Below are 17,277 nucleotides of genomic sequence, written 5' to 3'. Positions count from 1 at the left end.
CAGAATACAAATGTAATGTAGTTTAGATGCAAAGCACATACTCGAACCCACAAAGTGAATTCATTTTGTATTGTGCTCACAGTAAAACACAACAGCTCAAAAAAGAGCTCTGACTGAAAGGAAAATGCCCACATAATACCTAAACCCTGTGATTTTTATGGCATATCTTTGGCTGAGTGTGAAAAGCCAGGGTTAAAAGTGCTCCTGCGTAAAGAAAATGATCCAAGAAATGTTCCCCTGCACCAGCAAGGTGTAAGAAACAGGTGGAGAATGGGAGCTCTTGAGGTTCTTTTCCATTTTCTAGCACCTGCACCTATATCAGGAGCTTGTTGCGAGTGAAACACAACCTCATGGTGAACAATTTTCCAGTGCCTGCAGCAGCTCTGTATGGTGAGACATCAAAACCCAGCATTTGGGTTTATGCACCTTTGAAACAGATAACTGAGAAGAGGGTTTGGAAGTGGATGATTTTTGCCTTTTTATATTCAATTTTAGCAGGCAGAGAGGAAAGCAGTTTTTGTATAAAGGTAGAGAAATGCACACCTCGGTCATATACAGGGAAAAGGTCTACCTAGTAATAGTCTGGATACATCTGCATTTATATCACCTCTAAAATTACCCAAACACACTCTAAAAATCACTGTGAACTCTGACCCTGCGGTTCAATTACACCCAGCAAGGATGGCAGCAGTGCCAAATCCTGGATATTTAGCACTACTGCAATGTTACAGCTGGAATCAATAAAGAGCCAAGGTTTCAAAGGAGCTGCTGAGGAAGGTTTGGGCTGTGCTTGGTGCCCTCCCTGTTACCTCAGGTTAGGGATCATTCAGGGTTTGTTGTGGTGTCCCAGGCAGTTCCTGGTTTCTCCTGGGTGTCTATAGTCAGTGGCATGGCTGCATCCGAGGACATTGTGTAAATTTGGGTGCTGGCAGATGTCATTTCTCTGCTGCTGAGCTGGGCTTTGGGCTTGGCTTTGCCTCAGCATGCCACAAAGAGCTGAGAGGAAAACACAGAGGGATTGTGCACTGCTACCAGCAGTTACCACGTGCTGTCAGTGGTGCCCTAGGGCTGGGAGCAAGGATGTTCCAGGATTTGGAAGGAAATTTGGAAGGTTAGAGCTGGTGCTGTCCCAGTTACACATGGCTCTGTGCTTGGCAAAAGCAGCTCCTCCAGGGCTAAGGATCATCTGGAGTCTGTTTGTTCCACTGCTGGGTGCAGCCTGGATTTTGAGTGGGTGTGAGCTAAGTTTGGAGCTGCTGAGGTCAGTGGGTTCCTTACAAACAGTTTTGGTCTGGCAGGGTTCCTTCAGGGCAGACAAAAGGGTTCATCAGCCCTCAGGACAGACTGGATTATGCTGGATTTGAGATGAGTTGTCTGGCTGATTTAAGGGGGTTTTGTTCTCCACTTTTGTTATCCCCTGTCATCCTCATTCTGTGTTCAGTGTGAGCTCCCTGGCCATGGGTTGGTTCCATCTGAGGCCCTTGCAGGTGTGGAGGTGGCACCAGCTGGGGACTGACCCAGACAGAGCAGGCTCTGTGGTTTAGGGCTTGCCATGTCAGGGTGAAGGCTGAGCTTTCAGCCAGGGCACCCAAGGAACAAATGTGTCATTAGGTCACATTTAAAGCCAGCACTCCCTGAAGCCTTTTGGATTTGTCTTAAGAGCTGAGTTTAGATTTGGAGTTGCCTGCACTTTATGTTGCTCTCAGTACCCTCTTATCATCATTTCTGGCTATTCTCACTTTTTTCAGCATCTCCAAGAAGCAATGACAATACAAATCCCACAATAAACACCCCCACACAAGATCCTGGGGTTGTAACAGAGTCTTTTAGCTTAGTTTCTTGAAAAAAAAATAAAATTGTGTACTTAGTATAGAACCTGGACCTAATTTTGACTGTAGAAACTCTGCATTTTCTGGCTTGGTGTGAATAGGCAGCTTCAGGAAGAAGAGAGGTTTTTAGTTAGAGCTGCACTGAGGACAGAGCTCGGTCCTCTGGGGATGTTTGTTGCTGACATGATGTTCCTGAAATGGAGGGTAATCTTCCAGGGGGTGTTTTTTGCTTCTCCCTGGAGATAGCTCACCAAGAGTCCTCGAGGCAGCAGTGATGACAGCAGAAGGAGTGATTGCCACAAACAGGGTGACATCATTTAACCCCATGGCCTTAGATAAGTTGTTAAAGACCATTCCTTAATCATGCTCTGATAAGAGTGAGTAGCTTCTAAACATTGAATAAATGCAATACTCAAGTCTTCCCAGCATGAAGTTTTTTGCACAAGTAAATTTTAGTTTTTAAGAGAACTCTCTACCTAGAGAATATATTTTTTTTTCCTTCTATCTGGAGTTTCATGCCAGAAGTTTTGGCTCGTGATGCCTGAGGCTGAGCCCTGCAGGAGCTGCCAGCCCTGCCTGCCTGGGATGGCTGCTTCCACCTCCTGGAGAAGACAATGAATGAGGGATTCTGGATTTTATGGATTTTCTTGAGATTCTTTTACTTGATTTCTTCTGGTTTTCTTTGTTTCATTTCTGCTCTGGACTATGTATAGTAAAGAGCTTTTGCCCCGTTCATCCTATTCCCTCCATTTCTTGTTAATATTTTCTGAGGGTTTTTTCTCCCTTATGTTCCTTTAAAAAATCTAATTTGCCATCCATAGATGAAAAGGCTGCTCACACAGTTTTTCCAGTGAGGGATCTAGGAAAAACGAGGACATCTGCTGTGGGACTGTGTCAGGAAATGCATGCAGTGCCATACAAGTATTACCTTATTGCATGTACTTGTAGCTAATGTCACCCAGCAGAGGAGGGTGAGGGCTCTGCAGCAGCACAAAATACAGGGCTGCCCTGTGGTTTGGGAGGGAAGAAAAACTCTCTATCAACAGTGATTTTGTTCTGCTAAGGCATCACTGCAAACATTGCTATTTATTTTTCCTCTAAGTGCAATGAATGTGATCTAATCTCTGCTTCTAAATCTACAGCAGTTAAAATCTTACTGCACTTATAGACTGATTTTCCAGTTTTTCTAGGCAGTAATTCCCTCCTTGCTCTTACAGAGAAAAAAATACATTTTTCCTTATCAGCGGCAACCTGGCAGTGAAGTTGCTGGTCATAAGGCTACAAAAGGAATGAGAGGCAGGGACAGACAAGCTGCTGAGTAAGTTTGTGGGACTGGGACTGTTGCTGCTGTTAATTCTCAGCAATCTTTCCCTTCACACAGGAGCACACGGGTAGTGTAAGTCAGTCTGCAGGGTGAGGCTGAAGCTCTTTGGTGAAAGAATGAGCATTCCCTTTGTGGGAATCCCTGGGGAGATGATTCCCCCCTCTCCCTCTAGGTGCCAGCAGAGCACAAGCCTTGCTGTGAGGCGTTGCCTCCTGGATGTATTTCAGAGCAGTGTTAATTTGTAATGCTGCTTGATTACTTTTTAGAGAGATTGGGGTTGAGTGGTTGTCCTATTCAGAACAAACTCTGCATCCTTTGGAGAGCTGAAGAACAGAAGAAGCACCGGAGTTTAATCATGTTCTTTGATGGATCTGTTTCTGCAAATACAAAACATGTTCTCACCTGTGATGTCTCTCTGTGTTTCACAGGTAAAGAACCAACCAGAGGCTTCTTGGCAAGCAACATGCTGAGCCCTCAGAGGCGTCCTCGTTTGTAACTCCACACAATGTGTTGTTCCAGAGATCCCTGGGGAGGAGCATGGCTGGTCCAGGGCCGTGCTTGCTGAGGGAGCATCGTGGTTGAACTTGTGCATCCTTCCAGGAGGAGGCTGATGGAGCCTGGGATGTGGTGTGAGCTCCCTGCCTTGGGCTGTGTCACATTTAATGCCTGTCACCCCTCTGGCCTGGGACAACTGACAAGTGGGATCCCTTCTGGTGCTGAATGGATCAGGCTGAAGCACCTTGTCCTGCTGCCCTGGGCTTTCCCACATGCCTGCTGACAGGGCTCTCGGGGACTGCTCCTCTAATGGCATTGATTGCACCAAAAGCAAGGTGTGCCTCTCTGCTCCCTCACAGCCAGCAAGAGTTCTGGCCCTTAAAGAGCTTTTTTTTTTTCCTGTATGGAGGCCATCAGCTGCATTTCCCAGAGTGTTTCTGCTGGGAGAGACTGTGAGCCTGTGACTGATTGGCAGCTGCTGTTCCAGATGGAGCATTGTGCACTTCTGCCACAACAACCAGGGGATGCACCCACAGGCACTGTGGGCTGCTGTGGACTCTCTTTGCTTGGACTTGGACTTGGTTTTTGGGAAGGAGTGAATGGAGAAGGATCTGAGGAAGAAAAGACACAGAGGAAGAAAGCTACACAAGCTGTTCAAAAACTGAATTTCAACGCTCTCTGCACGTCCCCCAAGTGATCTTCCTCTCAGAGAAACAGAACAAGGGGAACTGCCCAACAGTAAGTGAAGTTTTAGTTACATTTTTTTATATGTCTGCTTTTTATAGCTATTAAAAATTGTTTCAGAGATGTTTGGGTATTCCAGCAATGCTGCCATAGGTTGATGATTTGAAGCTGGAGGTACAAACAGGATTTGCTGTCGGGTGCAATCAGGAAAAGGGGGAGGAACAAGCGGGCGGAGCAAGGCCGGGCAGCTCCCCAGCACGGCTTTATCGGGAAAGTTTCCGTGGTTCCTTTGCTTCCCTCACTGCCCCGGTCCTGAGCAGCTCTCTGAGAGCTCTGGAAAGAGTTTATGAGTTGGTCATTACTAAAATGAATTATGAGTTTATTGAGTTGGTCATTACTAAAATGAATCCTGGTGAAAATACAAAGTGGTAGTACCGGAAAAAAAAATTAAAAAAAATTCTGCATTTGAAGCACTGATACTTCTCATAGGTGTTGATAAATACAAATCCCATGTTTTTAACCCTGCTGCTACATCTCATACATTCTCCTTTCCACTTGTGGAAGGGTTGAGTGTTACCAGGCACTGCCCCTGGCTGGGGCACCTGTGCTTCAGGATGGTTCATCAGCTCAGATGGGATTGGGCTGTTTAAGCTGCAACAAGTGGGGATTGTGGGAAGCAGGACTTGTACATTTGTGTGGCTCCAGAAAGGGCACTTTAAAAGAATGGCAGGGTCTGATGTGTTCCCTTGGCTGTGAAATTCAGGAGAGGCTGGCATGAGAACTGGTTGGAGAAATGAATTGTGATGAACTTCCTAGTTCAGTGATTATGAGCTGTGGTGTGGTAAAGGGTAGTGAGATATGTCCTGCCAATACCTCACTTTAAATGATGTCCCCTTGTTTTGGACTAACTCGTATTTAAGTTGAAGCAATCTTTATTTCCAGTTGCAGTATCTTTTTTCCCTGCCCTTCTCTGGAACTAATCTTTGAGACAATATAAATTGCTATTCACAAATCTCTTATTTTGCTTTGTTTCTGGTAAAACCAAAGAGCCCAGCCAAGGTCTCCTAGAGCTATGCTGTACAAACACAAGGGAATGGATGATCTCTGCCCCAGTTTGGGATCGTGACTCTTTGGCTCACTTGCTCACTTCAAATGACAATCATATGTACCCAATCACTAAATCCTTGAGAAAACACAGGAAAAGCCAGGCCAGAAATAAATATAAAAACCTAGGTCCAAACAGAGAAAACTCTGAACTACCAGAATGTGAAAATAAGACATTTTCAAAGTGAGAGGTCACACCATCCTGTCCTCTTCATTTGCATTTCACTCCTATTAGGAGTTTGAGTCATGGGGCTCAGCCAGACTTGGGGCACACATGGCAGCAATCTGTATCTGTCCAGTGGTGGTCATTCCCAGAGGACAAATTCCCAGGAAAGGACTGCAAGCCCATAGTGGTGACAAAGGAGCAAGCCTCCTTCTGCCACATACAAAATGAAAGCTCTTGGGACATCAGAGAACACAAATCTAACATCATAAAAACATTTCTTTACTACACGTTGAAAGTTCATTCCAAAACAACAAAAGGAGTTAATTTCTCAGGCCAAACATTGTAGATGGTAAAGACAACACCAAGATCCATGTCTTTAACAAAAAACCAGAATGTAGCTCTGTGGCTTTTATTTCAGTAATACTGAAAGCATTAAAAACCCCAAAAGACTGGAACAGAGACTCTTTTACACAGTGCAGCACCTTCCCCTCAGAGTTCAGGGGGTTTATGCACTGTGTCTGTACAGCAGCAGGAGAGGCAGCTCCTGGAACTGAGGCCTGGGGAAATACCAGACTGGGACACCTCTTTGGATTCCAGTGGCAAGCTCAAAGTTGGGATTGTCAGCATTTCTTACCGTTATTGTCCAGGAATTGGCACCCAAGAATTCATTTGGAAGGTGTTGCCAGACCTGTCTGCTGCTAGTGCAGGGGATTTGGGTGTTTCAAGCCTCAGCAGCACACACATTCAATTGCTTCATTACTTGGCTTTTTGCCTCTGTATGAGGCAAATCATCAGCTGCTAAATCTGTAGATGGGACGGATGATTGGGATGGAACATCCTCTCTGCTTAAAACCCACTGGGAAGCAAATGTCAACATGCTCCCCTCCCCCCTGTGTGGGTCACTGCTGTACTGCAAACCCCCCACTGCCTGTGAGCTTGTTTTGGGAAGCACTTGGGGGCTCGTTTGTGGACAACCTCATAAAAAGTCAGAACAAAACAATTGCCCCAGTCCTAAGGATCCTGCACAGTCTGTGACTCCAATTAAATTTCATGTTTCGTTTTCCTGAACTGAAGTTACATTGATCATCTGCACCCATTGCATTTGCTTAGAGCAGTCAGATCTGCACAAGGCCTTGTCACTGAGCCCACTCACTCCTTTCAGCTGTACTCTCTCTATGGATAGTACCTTTAAAAAACTGAACCCCCAGCTTTGATCTGTGAATAAAAGCAGAGTACGTCTTGCTAAGCTTAATGCACCTTGGATTGCAGCTCTCATCTGACTGTGTGAAATTTATGCTACTCTATTTGTAGGTGATTACAAAAACAACTTTTCAAGGTTAGTGTCCAGGCTTGCTGCTGCTTAGCACAGGAACAGGAGTCCACAGACTTTTTTCTGCTTGAGTAACTTCATTATTAGTTTTTCTCTTTTTTTTTTGGTGGTTTTCTTTCCCTTGGAAATGTCAGGGTTATGGAATCTGATGGTTCATAGTTTTGCTGAAGGACACTTTCAGAGTCTCATAAAAACACACCAAGGTGATGGAGATAGTGAACTTTGCATAGAAAAATCATCCAGAGCTAATTAGTGGTTTGTACTTTTAAGGGATAATCAAATGCTGGGTTCTTGTAGGAGACTAAGTGTGTGCCATACTGCTCACTCTGAGGCTTTTTACACGCCTTGCACAGACATACAGACAAAATAATTGTGGTAATGAGAAAGAGTCCACTTGCTGCAGACAGACCAGCAAAAACATACTTGTAGCTGGGTTTTGTTTTAAAGCTGGTGCACGAATTACCTGGAATTTCCTGGTCTGTTGTAGTCCGGCTGGACCCTGCTTTGTTGGAGGCAGTGACACAGATGTGGTAAGTGGTGAATGGCAGCAGGTTGTACAGGGTGTACTGCCTGGCCGTGGGGTAGATGTTGTCCCTGACAAACTGCCTGTCCTCGCTGTCTTGGGCACGAAGCGTCAGCTCATAGCTGTGAACGACGGAATATGGGGCACACCAGCGGATCTGTGCAGAGCTGTCGGTGATTTCAACCACTGCCCTGAGCCTGGGCGAGTCTGGAATCTCATCTTCCCTCGAGGTGCCAGGACACGAGCACTGGGATATGTTCTGGAGCTCCCTGCACGGCTTCTGCAGGTGCCTGCAGGGGTCGTAGTCACAGGCGGCCTGGGCCGGCTGCGCCAGGCCATCCTCCCGTGGCTCTTCGTAGTCGTAGTCATCGGTGTAGTGTGGCGATGGGGTGCTGGGCACAGCCTCTGAGGGGGCACCGCTCCTCGCGGGGTTCAGCTCTGGGGGGCTCGTCTGGGGGGTGCCTTGCCTGCCCTGGGTGACAGAGGGGTGACTGTGGTGGTGGGTGGTGTGGGGGACTCCTGTTCCTCCAGCAGAATAGTCACTGCTGGTCTGGTTGAATGGCCCTGCTCGAGGGAGTGTCGTGTCCGTCGTTCCGGGCTCTCTCTGTAGCTGTTCTGTTCCAGCTGGACTTGGGGAGCTGTGGTCCAGGGACTGAGCAAAGAGCTCTTGGAGAAAAACTGGGAAGGAGGTTACAGATGCCAAGGAAGGGGGACTAGTTGTGGACTCAGGAACTGCCTCCTCCTCATGGGAGGAACTGTTGGCCTTTGTTAGGATGGGCTCTGTTGGATTGGATGTTGCTGTGCTCATGATATCTCTCTGGATCAGGGAGCTGGTATAGGTGTCTTTGGTTAGCATTGGGTTGGATGTTGCTGTGCTCATGATATCCCTCTGGATCAGGGAGCTGGTGTGGGTGTCTTTGGTTGGCATTGGGTTGGATGTTGCTGTGCTCATGATATCTCTCTGGATCAGGGAGCTGGTATAGGTGTCTTTGGTTGGCATTGGGTTGGATGTTGCTGTGCTCATGATATCCCTCTGGATCAGGGAGCTGGTATAGGTGTCCTTGGTTAGCATTGGGTTGGATGTTGCTGTGCTCATGACACCCCTCTGGATCAGGGAGCTGGTGTGAGTCAAATCTGTGGTCAGCAGAGCCGAGTCTGTTGTTACTAGAGCAGAGGCATCATCGCTGGTGAAGCTGAAAGCATCACCCTCAGGAAGGGCTGTGTTTGAGTTGGGCTGTGTAACGTTGCTCTCTGACTGGCATTTGTTGTAGAGCTCCAGCAGTGAAAAAGATGTTGAAGGTCTGCTCGAATCTTCCTGGGATGTACAAAAGGTCTCCCCAGCCCTGCAGAGGGAAACCAGAGTAGTCAAGATCCAGAAGAACACTACAGGTTTCTGTTCTGTTCAGCCTGCCTGGATTGGAATTGGTGACCTGCTGTCAAAACCGTCTTTTTGTTAGTGAGAATGTGAAACCACAGCTAGATTGCCTTAACAAGAGTCCAGGCAGGTTTGCACAGCGCCGAGTGTGGAATTTAGCTGGACCTGGCTTTGTAAGGTGCAGGGACATCTTATTCCCGAGGGGAAGTGTCCTTTGGTACAACAATGGCTGTGAACTTTAGCAAAGGGCATCGGCATTCAGCTTGTCTTAAGGGTCAGACTTTAATGCAGCAGTAACAGGGGAACACATGCAGGGAGCTGTAACAGGATTCCCAGGATTCCTAATCCATCTGGTTTAGGCAGCTGGAGGTGGGCTGATGTGGGACTTTTAAATGACTAAGATCGGATTCTTTATTTACTCAGCCACTGAAATTCTGGTAAAGAATGCAACTGCTAAACCCATCTCGATGAAACACTGTCTAATTTCAACAATCTACTCCCCTGCTCTCTGAGAGATTTGATGACAAATCTTCTTGGTGGCCTTTGAAAAGGAAGAGAGACCATTTATATGCAAATATTTCCTTTAACTGCAGCTTACTGTAATTAGTCTGTAAAACTGAGGGGAGCGTGAAAACAATAGGTGAGAAATGGTGCTATTTGCAAGGGGTTTTGTTGACTGCCGGTGGTGATGTAAGCTTTGCTAGTAGCAGGGTGAGGAGAAAATAATTTATTAACGATCTTCCAAAGTTTCCCAGTTTCTGTTCCCCAGCGCTGGCACATCGAGACAGCTGATTTTCTAACTTCAGCTAATACGGAAACATGTGAAATATGGTCCAAAACAGAAAGAAAATATTCTCACCTAAAAGTAGAACCACAGCTAATAACACCTTATGCTGTGTCCCTGAAAGGAACATTACTTTGCACTTCTACCCCTTGTGGGAGGGAAGAACACACAAGGAATTTGAATAACTCAGTGAATGGTGGTGAATGTCTGGTCCCCAGACAACTTGCACGCTGGAGCTGTGTCTGCAGAGCATTACTCGATCTCTTGGGCTCACTTACTTTTGCAGAACAACTTTCTCGGGCTTGGACAGCAGCCAGGAGAGCTGGCAGCTGCACAGCAGAGGATTCCCGTACAAGTTGATGGTGATGCCATCCGATGAATTGGTGTTCCAAGGATTAAAGGAGCTCAGGTTACAGCTACAAGAAGACAAATGCAATAATTAAGAAATGCTGAGCTACCTTCCAACGACTGGAGTGTGCTTAGGTGTCCCTTACCCTTAGTGTGTGTAAGGCACAGAGCAATATTCCCAGTTCCCCTGGCAGTGAGCAGTTATTAAACCCACCACCCTGCATTCTGCATGCTCAGAAGATGCTCTCTTCTTTCTAGGACTTTAATTCCTTAGAGTTTGGGCATGATTTTTAGCACTTTGAACTGGTATTCCTGCAAGTGTTGGAAAGTGCTGTGTAAATTCAGTGGGGCAATCAAGGGGGGATGGAATCCATAGGATTTTTGCTTTGTATGGGTTTATTTTCCTGGAACTGGTTTCTAGGCACAGCCAGTGCTCTAGTGTTTGTTTTCTGATATGCTTATATCTGGGTTGCTATTATAAAAATGTTTCAAAGTGCTCTCCAGATTTTTTCCTTTATGCTGGCTGCTCTGTGTGCACTTCACCTGCTTTTATTTTGATAAATCAGTTTCAGATTTTGCCCCTCTTAGTATTTCAGGTATGTGATGTATGAAGAGGTGGTTCCCCTAGAATGAGGACTGAAACATTGCTTTTACTAATGATGAACAAGGAGCTATATTAAACTCTCACACTAAAAGTGGGACAGGATTTTTGTCTGCTTCTGAGATGCAGGTTTTGGAGAACTGTCAGCACTCATCCTTGCAGAGCAGGGAACCCTCAGTGACCTGCTTCTCCTCTGATGGGATTTTGCCCTTGGAAGCCTGGTCTTTATCACAAGCAGGGTTCAGTGGATCTGTGCTGATCCAAACAGCTGGGTGAGTTTATCTGTTGGACAGGGAGATAAGGCAGAGGAGTGGGAACACAATGGATGCAACCTCAAGCAAACAATTAATTGTGCTATGAGCCCCAGGCTGCCTCTTTGGGCTGTATCAGCTCTATCAGGCCAGATCACAGATTTTACCGGGCAAAGACAGCAAGTCCACACCTCCTTCCTAAATCTGATAACAAACTGTTCAATTCAGCTCCCAGGCACCACAGGGCTGTGAGGCAAAGGCAGCAGGATGTGAGGAAGGACAAAAAAACCCAACTCACTTCTCAAATGAGAGATGGCTCAGGTGAGGAGCACTGTCAAACATCTCTGTCTGCACGAAACCCAGGGAATGAGAGTCCTGACAGTGCAGCTCTTGGAGACCAGGCAGGGACTTGAGGAAGTCGCTGTCGAGGCTTCTTAACCGTGGCATGTTGGTCAGGTGAAGGAATCTGAGGTTGGCCAAGCCTCTGGCCCACTCTGGTTGAACTGAAACAGAAAAATATTTACACCTGTTGCCTGAACAGAGCATTCCTGTGGATTTCTGCCTAGAAACAGGGTTTGAATTCATAGATATGAAGTGTCTGTCACCTTCTGCAGCTATTCTCTTTGGGAAAGGGATAGAACAAAAGTCAATACACCAGTGTGTAAACACTCATGCAGCTGCATTTCTGTAATAGTCCCCACAGGTCAGGCTGTCGTAGGGCAGAGGAAAAGGGGAAAATAGGACAACAAAGCTGATAAGAGATATGGAATAGATTTCTTGTTGGGTGAGATGAAATGAACAAGGATTTCTCTGCTCAGGAAAGCGGTCTACAAGGTCCTGACTGGTGCAAGAAAAGCAAATCATTCTCCTAGCACGAGAAAATAGCCAGGAGGCATGAAACTGAAAGGATGGGTCTTGTATGAAAGGGCCTTTCTGTCCCATGACTCAGAAGGGTAACTCACTGCCACAAGACACATTTATGGAGGAAATTTGGTGGTGCAGCTGTTTAATGTGAGTTGAAGTGAACCTTGAGGAGGCTGTGCCCCAGGCTGAGAGCAGCTGGGCAAGGCATCTCACACCTGTGTGTCTCAGCACCTCAGGTATAAACTGAGACTGGCAGGGCCAAAGGGAGAACACATCCTGTGGATTGCTCGGGGCAGGGATTGTCTCCCCCCTCAGCGCGGGCGGAAGTATTCGGGCTGTGGATGGCACAAAAAGCCTCTCTCTGTGCTACTTCAGTGCAGCTCTAAAAGCTCAGTGTAGCTGTGGGGACAAAGAAAGATTTCAACAGCCTGTCTGGAAAGAGAAACTAATTTCCTCCTGTGCTTCCCAAAGCTAATCCCGGGGCTGACAGGGAGATGACTGTCAGTAGCAGACAGTGGGATTAGCGTGGAGGTGGGTGACTACACTGGGACAAACCCTCCTGTCTCATGGTCTTTGGTCTCTGCCCTTCCTTTGGGAGGCTGCTTTGCCTGAGAGTGCCTGGAGCAGCTGTTTGCAGCTTTCAGTGTGGGGTGTTCCCCCTGCACTCCAGGCTCAGCCAGGATGGGAGCCATGGTCCCCAGCAAGGCTTCTGCTCCCCTGGCCTGACCAAGCCCTGTGGTTCCAGTGGGAAACCCAGGAGACTTACTTCTCTCAAGAAAGGTCCTGCTCAGATCAAGCACATTGATGGAGTTTCCAGGCCTGTCCATGGCCTCGTGGGGATCTGTGCTGATGGCAAAAGCAGAGTCCCTAATTCCTCTGCTGTCATCCTGCCCGAGCAGCGTCACAGAGAGGTTCAGGACCTGCAGCTGAGGGTAGCAGGAAAAGGCCAGTGGCTGGATTTCCATCAGGGGATTTCCAGCCAAGGACAACCACTTCAGGTTAGGCAGGACAGAGCCGTGGCAGGATGGCACAGATGACAGCTTATTAAAGCTCAAGTCCAGCTTGTGGAGATTGCTGAGGACTTTAGATCCCCACCTCACTGCCCAGAGGTGGTTGTGCCTCAGCGAGAGGACACGCAGCTGTGGCAGGTTTGCTATCTCTGTGCCATTCACCTCCTCCAAGAGGTTATTGCTGAGATCCAGGCTCTGCAGGGCCTCTGGAAGGCAGACTGGGAAAGCTGTCAGGCTGCTGTTGGTCAGCTGCAGGGTGATCCAGGTCCTGTTCTTTTGGTCCTCACAGGACATACTGGTGAGATTAACATTCTCCCAAGTGTCCTCCTGAGCCAGCTGGAAAACGGTGGTGACATCCCTGGCAGCTGCTCTGCTCACTGGGCCATGTGCTGTGGTCCCCAGCAGCAGAGGGAGGATGAGCAAGGGTGACAACATCCTTCTCCAAGGTGCTTGCAGTTTGCAAGATCTGTTTCCTTTGTGTTTCAGGGAGGGAAAAACAAAACATTGACATTTAGAGCTAAAATCCTTCCAGCCATCTACAAACTAGTTAAAAGAAAAACAGTTTATAAACCCTTTGCTATTATATCCAGACAGTGATAAGTGATAATTAATAGCTCTTCTGTAATTAAGCCCAAGCAAACATGAATCCTCAGGGACAGAAGTACCATGCAATCTTAGTCTAAGTGTGCCTACAGTTGTTCATGCAGAGAGCATGAACCAAGCTGTGTCCCACAGCAGGCCCCTCAGTGCCAGCAGGTTGTCCTGCACTGCGTCCAGTTTGGCCAGCCCAGTGGGAAGAGTTTCCCGTGGGGTGATACCCAAACAACCGGGTCCAGTGTGCCTGTGGCAGGGAACTGTTTCCTGTGGGGTTGTGTAAAATGAATGGATCCGAGGACAGAGGAGAGTTACCAAACTTTAAGGCCCAGGACCCCAAACTGGGCTGAGTTGTGTTGGAGTGGGCAGGTAAAAGCACCTTTCCTGTGTTAGGAAGGACTTTCCTTTCCTTAGCAGAAGCTGGAACAGAAAAACCAGGGCCTTGTGTGGGCTCTGCCAGGGCAGTTCTGCCCCATCGTGAGCACAGTCCCAGCGGGGACCCCACAGGGGTGTCTGGGCTCCCGAGGAGCGGGCAGTGCCCCCGAGCCTGTCTGCCAGGCAGGGCTGGGCCTGCTGTGGGTGAGAGGCACAGACAGGCTCTGCACGGCCCAGCTGCTGGGAAAGGATGCACTGAAAATGCAGCTCCCGAACCACATTTCAGTGGAAGTGGTCAGAAACCGAGTATGCTCCTGGATCGGGGCCCCAAAGGCCTGAGCGCCAAGAAACATGTTATGGAGTGTTACAGCTGCCTCCGTGCTCCCTCCTCCTCCCACCCCTGCTTTGGTCTTTGTAAAAAAAAAAAGTCCACAGTGACTCGTACCCACAGGTAATGTGTGTGAGAGGAAGGAATTAACCCCAGCCCCAAACTCGTGCTTTTCTTGTTGAGCTGTCTTTTGTGCTTCCCGGTAACAAAATGACGATTCCTCGTCCAGAAACATATTACAGTGTAGGGTGGTAACCGAAACCCCACGGATTATGAAACATCTCAGTCTTATTCCAAAGTTTAATTGCTCCTCGCTGTTCCCTGAAGGATGCCAGGTCTTGCCCAGACCGTTATCCTTTGCTGCCATCCCAGGTCTGAAGTAGGGACCAGCAAAATAGTGTACACCGGAGCACCAAATAATGTGTTGTGTTTGCCTGTGTCCTTTTCGTCAGACGGCACCGTGCAAGATCCGAGCAGCCTCCGGGCTTCCCGGTCACCGGAGCCGCTGGATCTCCTGCTCCGCAGCACATTGGCAGGGAGAGCATGGGAGGAATTGGGCTGCTGTATTCCAATCTTAGATTTAGTCTTAATCCTTGCCTCTAAACCGCGTCCGCTCGCACGTACCTGTCCAAAGTCCCGGTGTCTCGTGCCTCCGCTCCGAGCGGCTCCGGCTGCTCGGCCCGGATTTTATAGGCTCGGGGTGACTCAGCCGGCAGCGTGAGCTGCCTCTCTCCCGGTCCCAGCTTTCCCTGCTCCCTCCTCTGCCCACAGGCTCAGGCGAGGTTCGTTCCAGGCTCGCTCCCCCGCATCCAGCTTTGAGAGGGGGCGGCTCCGGGCAGCTTTCCCCGCTGCCTTGGCCCTAGCAGGAGGTGGGTGGGAGGGCTCTTATTTCCCAACGCTCAGGCAGGGCTGCTCCTGTCTGTCTTTGTCTGAGCAGAGGGGGGTAAAGGGAAAAGATCAGTGTCAATAGTCCCGACTCTCACGTCTTCCACCGACGGGGGGAGGGAGAGGAATTGTTGTGTTCCTTTGTTGGCAGGTCAGGATGATGTAAAGCTGAGGCTCTGCCTGTTGACATGAGCTTTGGTCTCTCTTTAGGCGCCGATGAGGGGCTTCAAGTGTTTAAATTTCTAAGACTCTTGCTCTTGGGGAGTAAATTCTGCAGGAGTTCACGCAGGACAAATTACTTTCTAAGGAGGCCCTTAGGATATGTCAGAAGTGAAACTCTCACCTGCTCCTCCCGCAGAGAGGAATTCTCTCTGCCGATGGAGAGGGCGTAGGGCATCTCAGTCCCCGTGTGACGGCCTTTGGGAGGCCTCTCCTGGTCCCGCTGTGCGTGGGCTGTGTTCTCTGTCCTGCATCTGTGTAACACATGGCTTGGGACAATTCCCTTCCCGCTACTCCTCTCATCCTTTGCTGGATAAGTAAAACTGACAACATAAACCATCTCCCACTGAGGGACCTGCCCCGAGCTGGGTTTTTCAGCATTCCCACAATTCAAACAATAATTAGGTCGAGAGCAGAGAGTAAAGTTAGGGAAATGATCCCAGACAGGGATGAGTTGATGGAGACTGTTCCAAAGTAAAAGCTAAAGGGTGGTTGTTCTGTTGCTACTGTAGGACAATTAATTGTTAAAATTTCCAAGGAGAACAGTAGTCAGTGCTTTTCCTTTATCGGGGCAACAAAACAGATCCCTGACATGAAGGCAGCACCGACCTGTAAACTTCGGTGCTAAAGTGCAGATAAAGGCCTTGCTTGCCCAAAAACGTTGAGTCTGCGAGCACACATTAGGCAGACCTTATCTACTGACCGAGTGGGTCATCGTGAGCGTGGGGAGAGAGCCTTGAAAAACACCAGAACATCCACAGAGCAGAGATAGGCGCTTCCAGTAGGACTCTCTGGAGCCGCGGCTGTTCCCTTGGAGGCCAGGCGAGGTGCACACGGCGTTCCCCCGCGGAAGGGCTCTGGGGCAAGGCGGATGGTTCCTAAACGAGGGGCTGATCCCACCCCTGACCCCGGGGCCCGGCACGTGCGCGCCCGCAGGTACCTCCAGAGCTCCGCGGTTCAAAGGGCGAGGCGGAGCAGGTTACAAAAATCTGAAGAATTTGGTGTAAGGGGAGGAAAGCCCAGCTCCAGGCAGGCCGCTGGAAATCCTGCCTTCCCTGTGCCTGGGCAGAGCTGCCGGCTGCCTGCGGCACTCCTCTTCGGGAAGCCCAGGAGCAGGGAGGTGGCCTGGCTTTGCCCTGGATTATTAAATACCTGTGATTGCTGCCCTTAGCTCAGTAGTTACAGACAGTGAATTTTCATTGCTTATTTTAGGCTTATTTGCTATCTTATTGATTTTAATATTTTTCAAAAAATACTCCAGGAGACTCGGTGAGCCAAAAGCTGCCTTGGTTTTAATGAGTTCATCCTTACTGACTTCATTTTGGAGACTGAGTCGAGCAGACTGTCAGACTGGGACAGCGGATGCTCGTTTTGGTGAAGGTGGAAGGGTGGTGGAGGTTTTCTTTGCCCAGAGGCCCTTGATTTCTGAGTGATACAGAGAATCTGTTGCAAGAGGCCGAGCACCCTTGCAAAATGAGCTTTGGTTATTTTTATTTTCCATCTTAGTTTCTGGTTCTTTTTTTCGTTGGCCAGTTTTTGTGCCAGGTATTGTGTTTTCCCAGCTTTTTGCTTAGCTGCAAAGAGCTAATCTCTCATCATCTGAAATATTTCTGCCATGGTGCTACATCTCAGGCAGCTGCCCAGGTGCTGGTGGAGGTTTCCCAGGGCAGGCAGCAGCCCTCGTTCACCAGTTTCTTTGAAATATCTGCTAACAGCAGGCAGAGATTTCCCCTTTGTGATTCACTTTGGCTTGTTCTCATGTCGCCTTTTATTCTTTTTTCCGCTTTTTTGAGAGTTTCGGTGACAACCTGAGGGAGCGCTTAGCAAGGGCAGGCGTTCCTGTCAGCCTTTTCACACGGGCGGGCGATGCAAAGAGAGCTGAGGCAGACGCCCCCTCCCCGGGGCGATTCAGGGCTGCACAAAGCCCCTCTGCCCGCAGGAATTCTCGGGCTGAGCCCTGCATTCCTTAGTGACACCAAGATAAGCAGAGCAGGAGAAGGTGAGGATGGTACCAGGCTGTAAAATTGAAGAGGTGAATGTTTCTTACTGGCCCTGATCCAAGTGATGGTTAAGAAGGAAAATATCCTGAAAAAAAATCTGGAGAAAGGCTTTTAAAGGCAACAAAAGAAATGTTTCACGGATCTGTCCATAGAGTAAGCACAAGCAAGACATTTTCCTGCAGAGAAAG

The 17,277-nt window shown here is 48.4% G+C and overlaps 2 protein-coding genes across 2 annotated transcripts in view; one reads left to right on the top strand and one right to left on the bottom strand.

Moving 5' to 3' along the window:
- Positions 1 to 4,029: 4,029 nt before the first annotated feature.
- Positions 4,030 to 17,277, top strand: part of BMP2 (bone morphogenetic protein 2) — a 317,130-nt gene continuing 303,882 nt past the window's right edge. Inside the window, exon 1 of the mRNA XM_054514373.1 lies at positions 4,030 to 4,386. The gene's annotated coding sequence lies outside the window, so the exon portion shown is untranslated. The remainder of the gene's footprint in view (positions 4,387 to 17,277) is intronic.
- Positions 5,978 to 13,123, bottom strand: LRRN4 (leucine rich repeat neuronal 4). The gene is made up of 4 exons (XM_036380970.2): positions 12,445 to 13,123; positions 11,113 to 11,317; positions 9,893 to 10,030; positions 5,978 to 8,798 (listed from the first exon to the last, which is right to left on the bottom strand). Exons 1-4 carry the CDS (start codon positions 13,121 to 13,123, stop codon positions 7,178 to 7,180), a joined length of 2,643 nt encoding a protein of 880 aa, XP_036236863.1. The 3' UTR covers positions 5,978 to 7,177.

Source organism: Molothrus ater, chromosome 3, assembly GCF_012460135.2.
Source record: "Molothrus ater isolate BHLD 08-10-18 breed brown headed cowbird chromosome 3, BPBGC_Mater_1.1, whole genome shotgun sequence".
Lineage (NCBI taxonomy): Eukaryota > Metazoa > Chordata > Aves > Passeriformes > Icteridae > Molothrus > Molothrus ater.
This window is presented reverse-complemented; position numbering and strand designations above follow the sequence as displayed.

What these genes read in the sequence shown, in the direction of transcription:
- LRRN4 (XM_036380970.2), bottom strand. Translation starts at nt 13,123, where the DNA reads ATGTTGTCACCCTTGCTCATCCTCCCTCTGCTGCTGGGGACCACAGCA. An exon ending in AGCCATCTCTCATTTGAGAA is followed by an intron (nt 10,031 to 11,112) that starts GTGAGTTGGGTT and finishes GTCTTCTTGTAG; the next exon opens with CTGTAACCTGAGCTCCTTTA. An exon ending in GAGAAAGTTGTTCTGCAAAA is followed by an intron (nt 8,799 to 9,892) that starts GTAAGTGAGCCC and finishes TTCCCTCTGCAG; the next exon opens with GGCTGGGGAGACCTTTTGTA.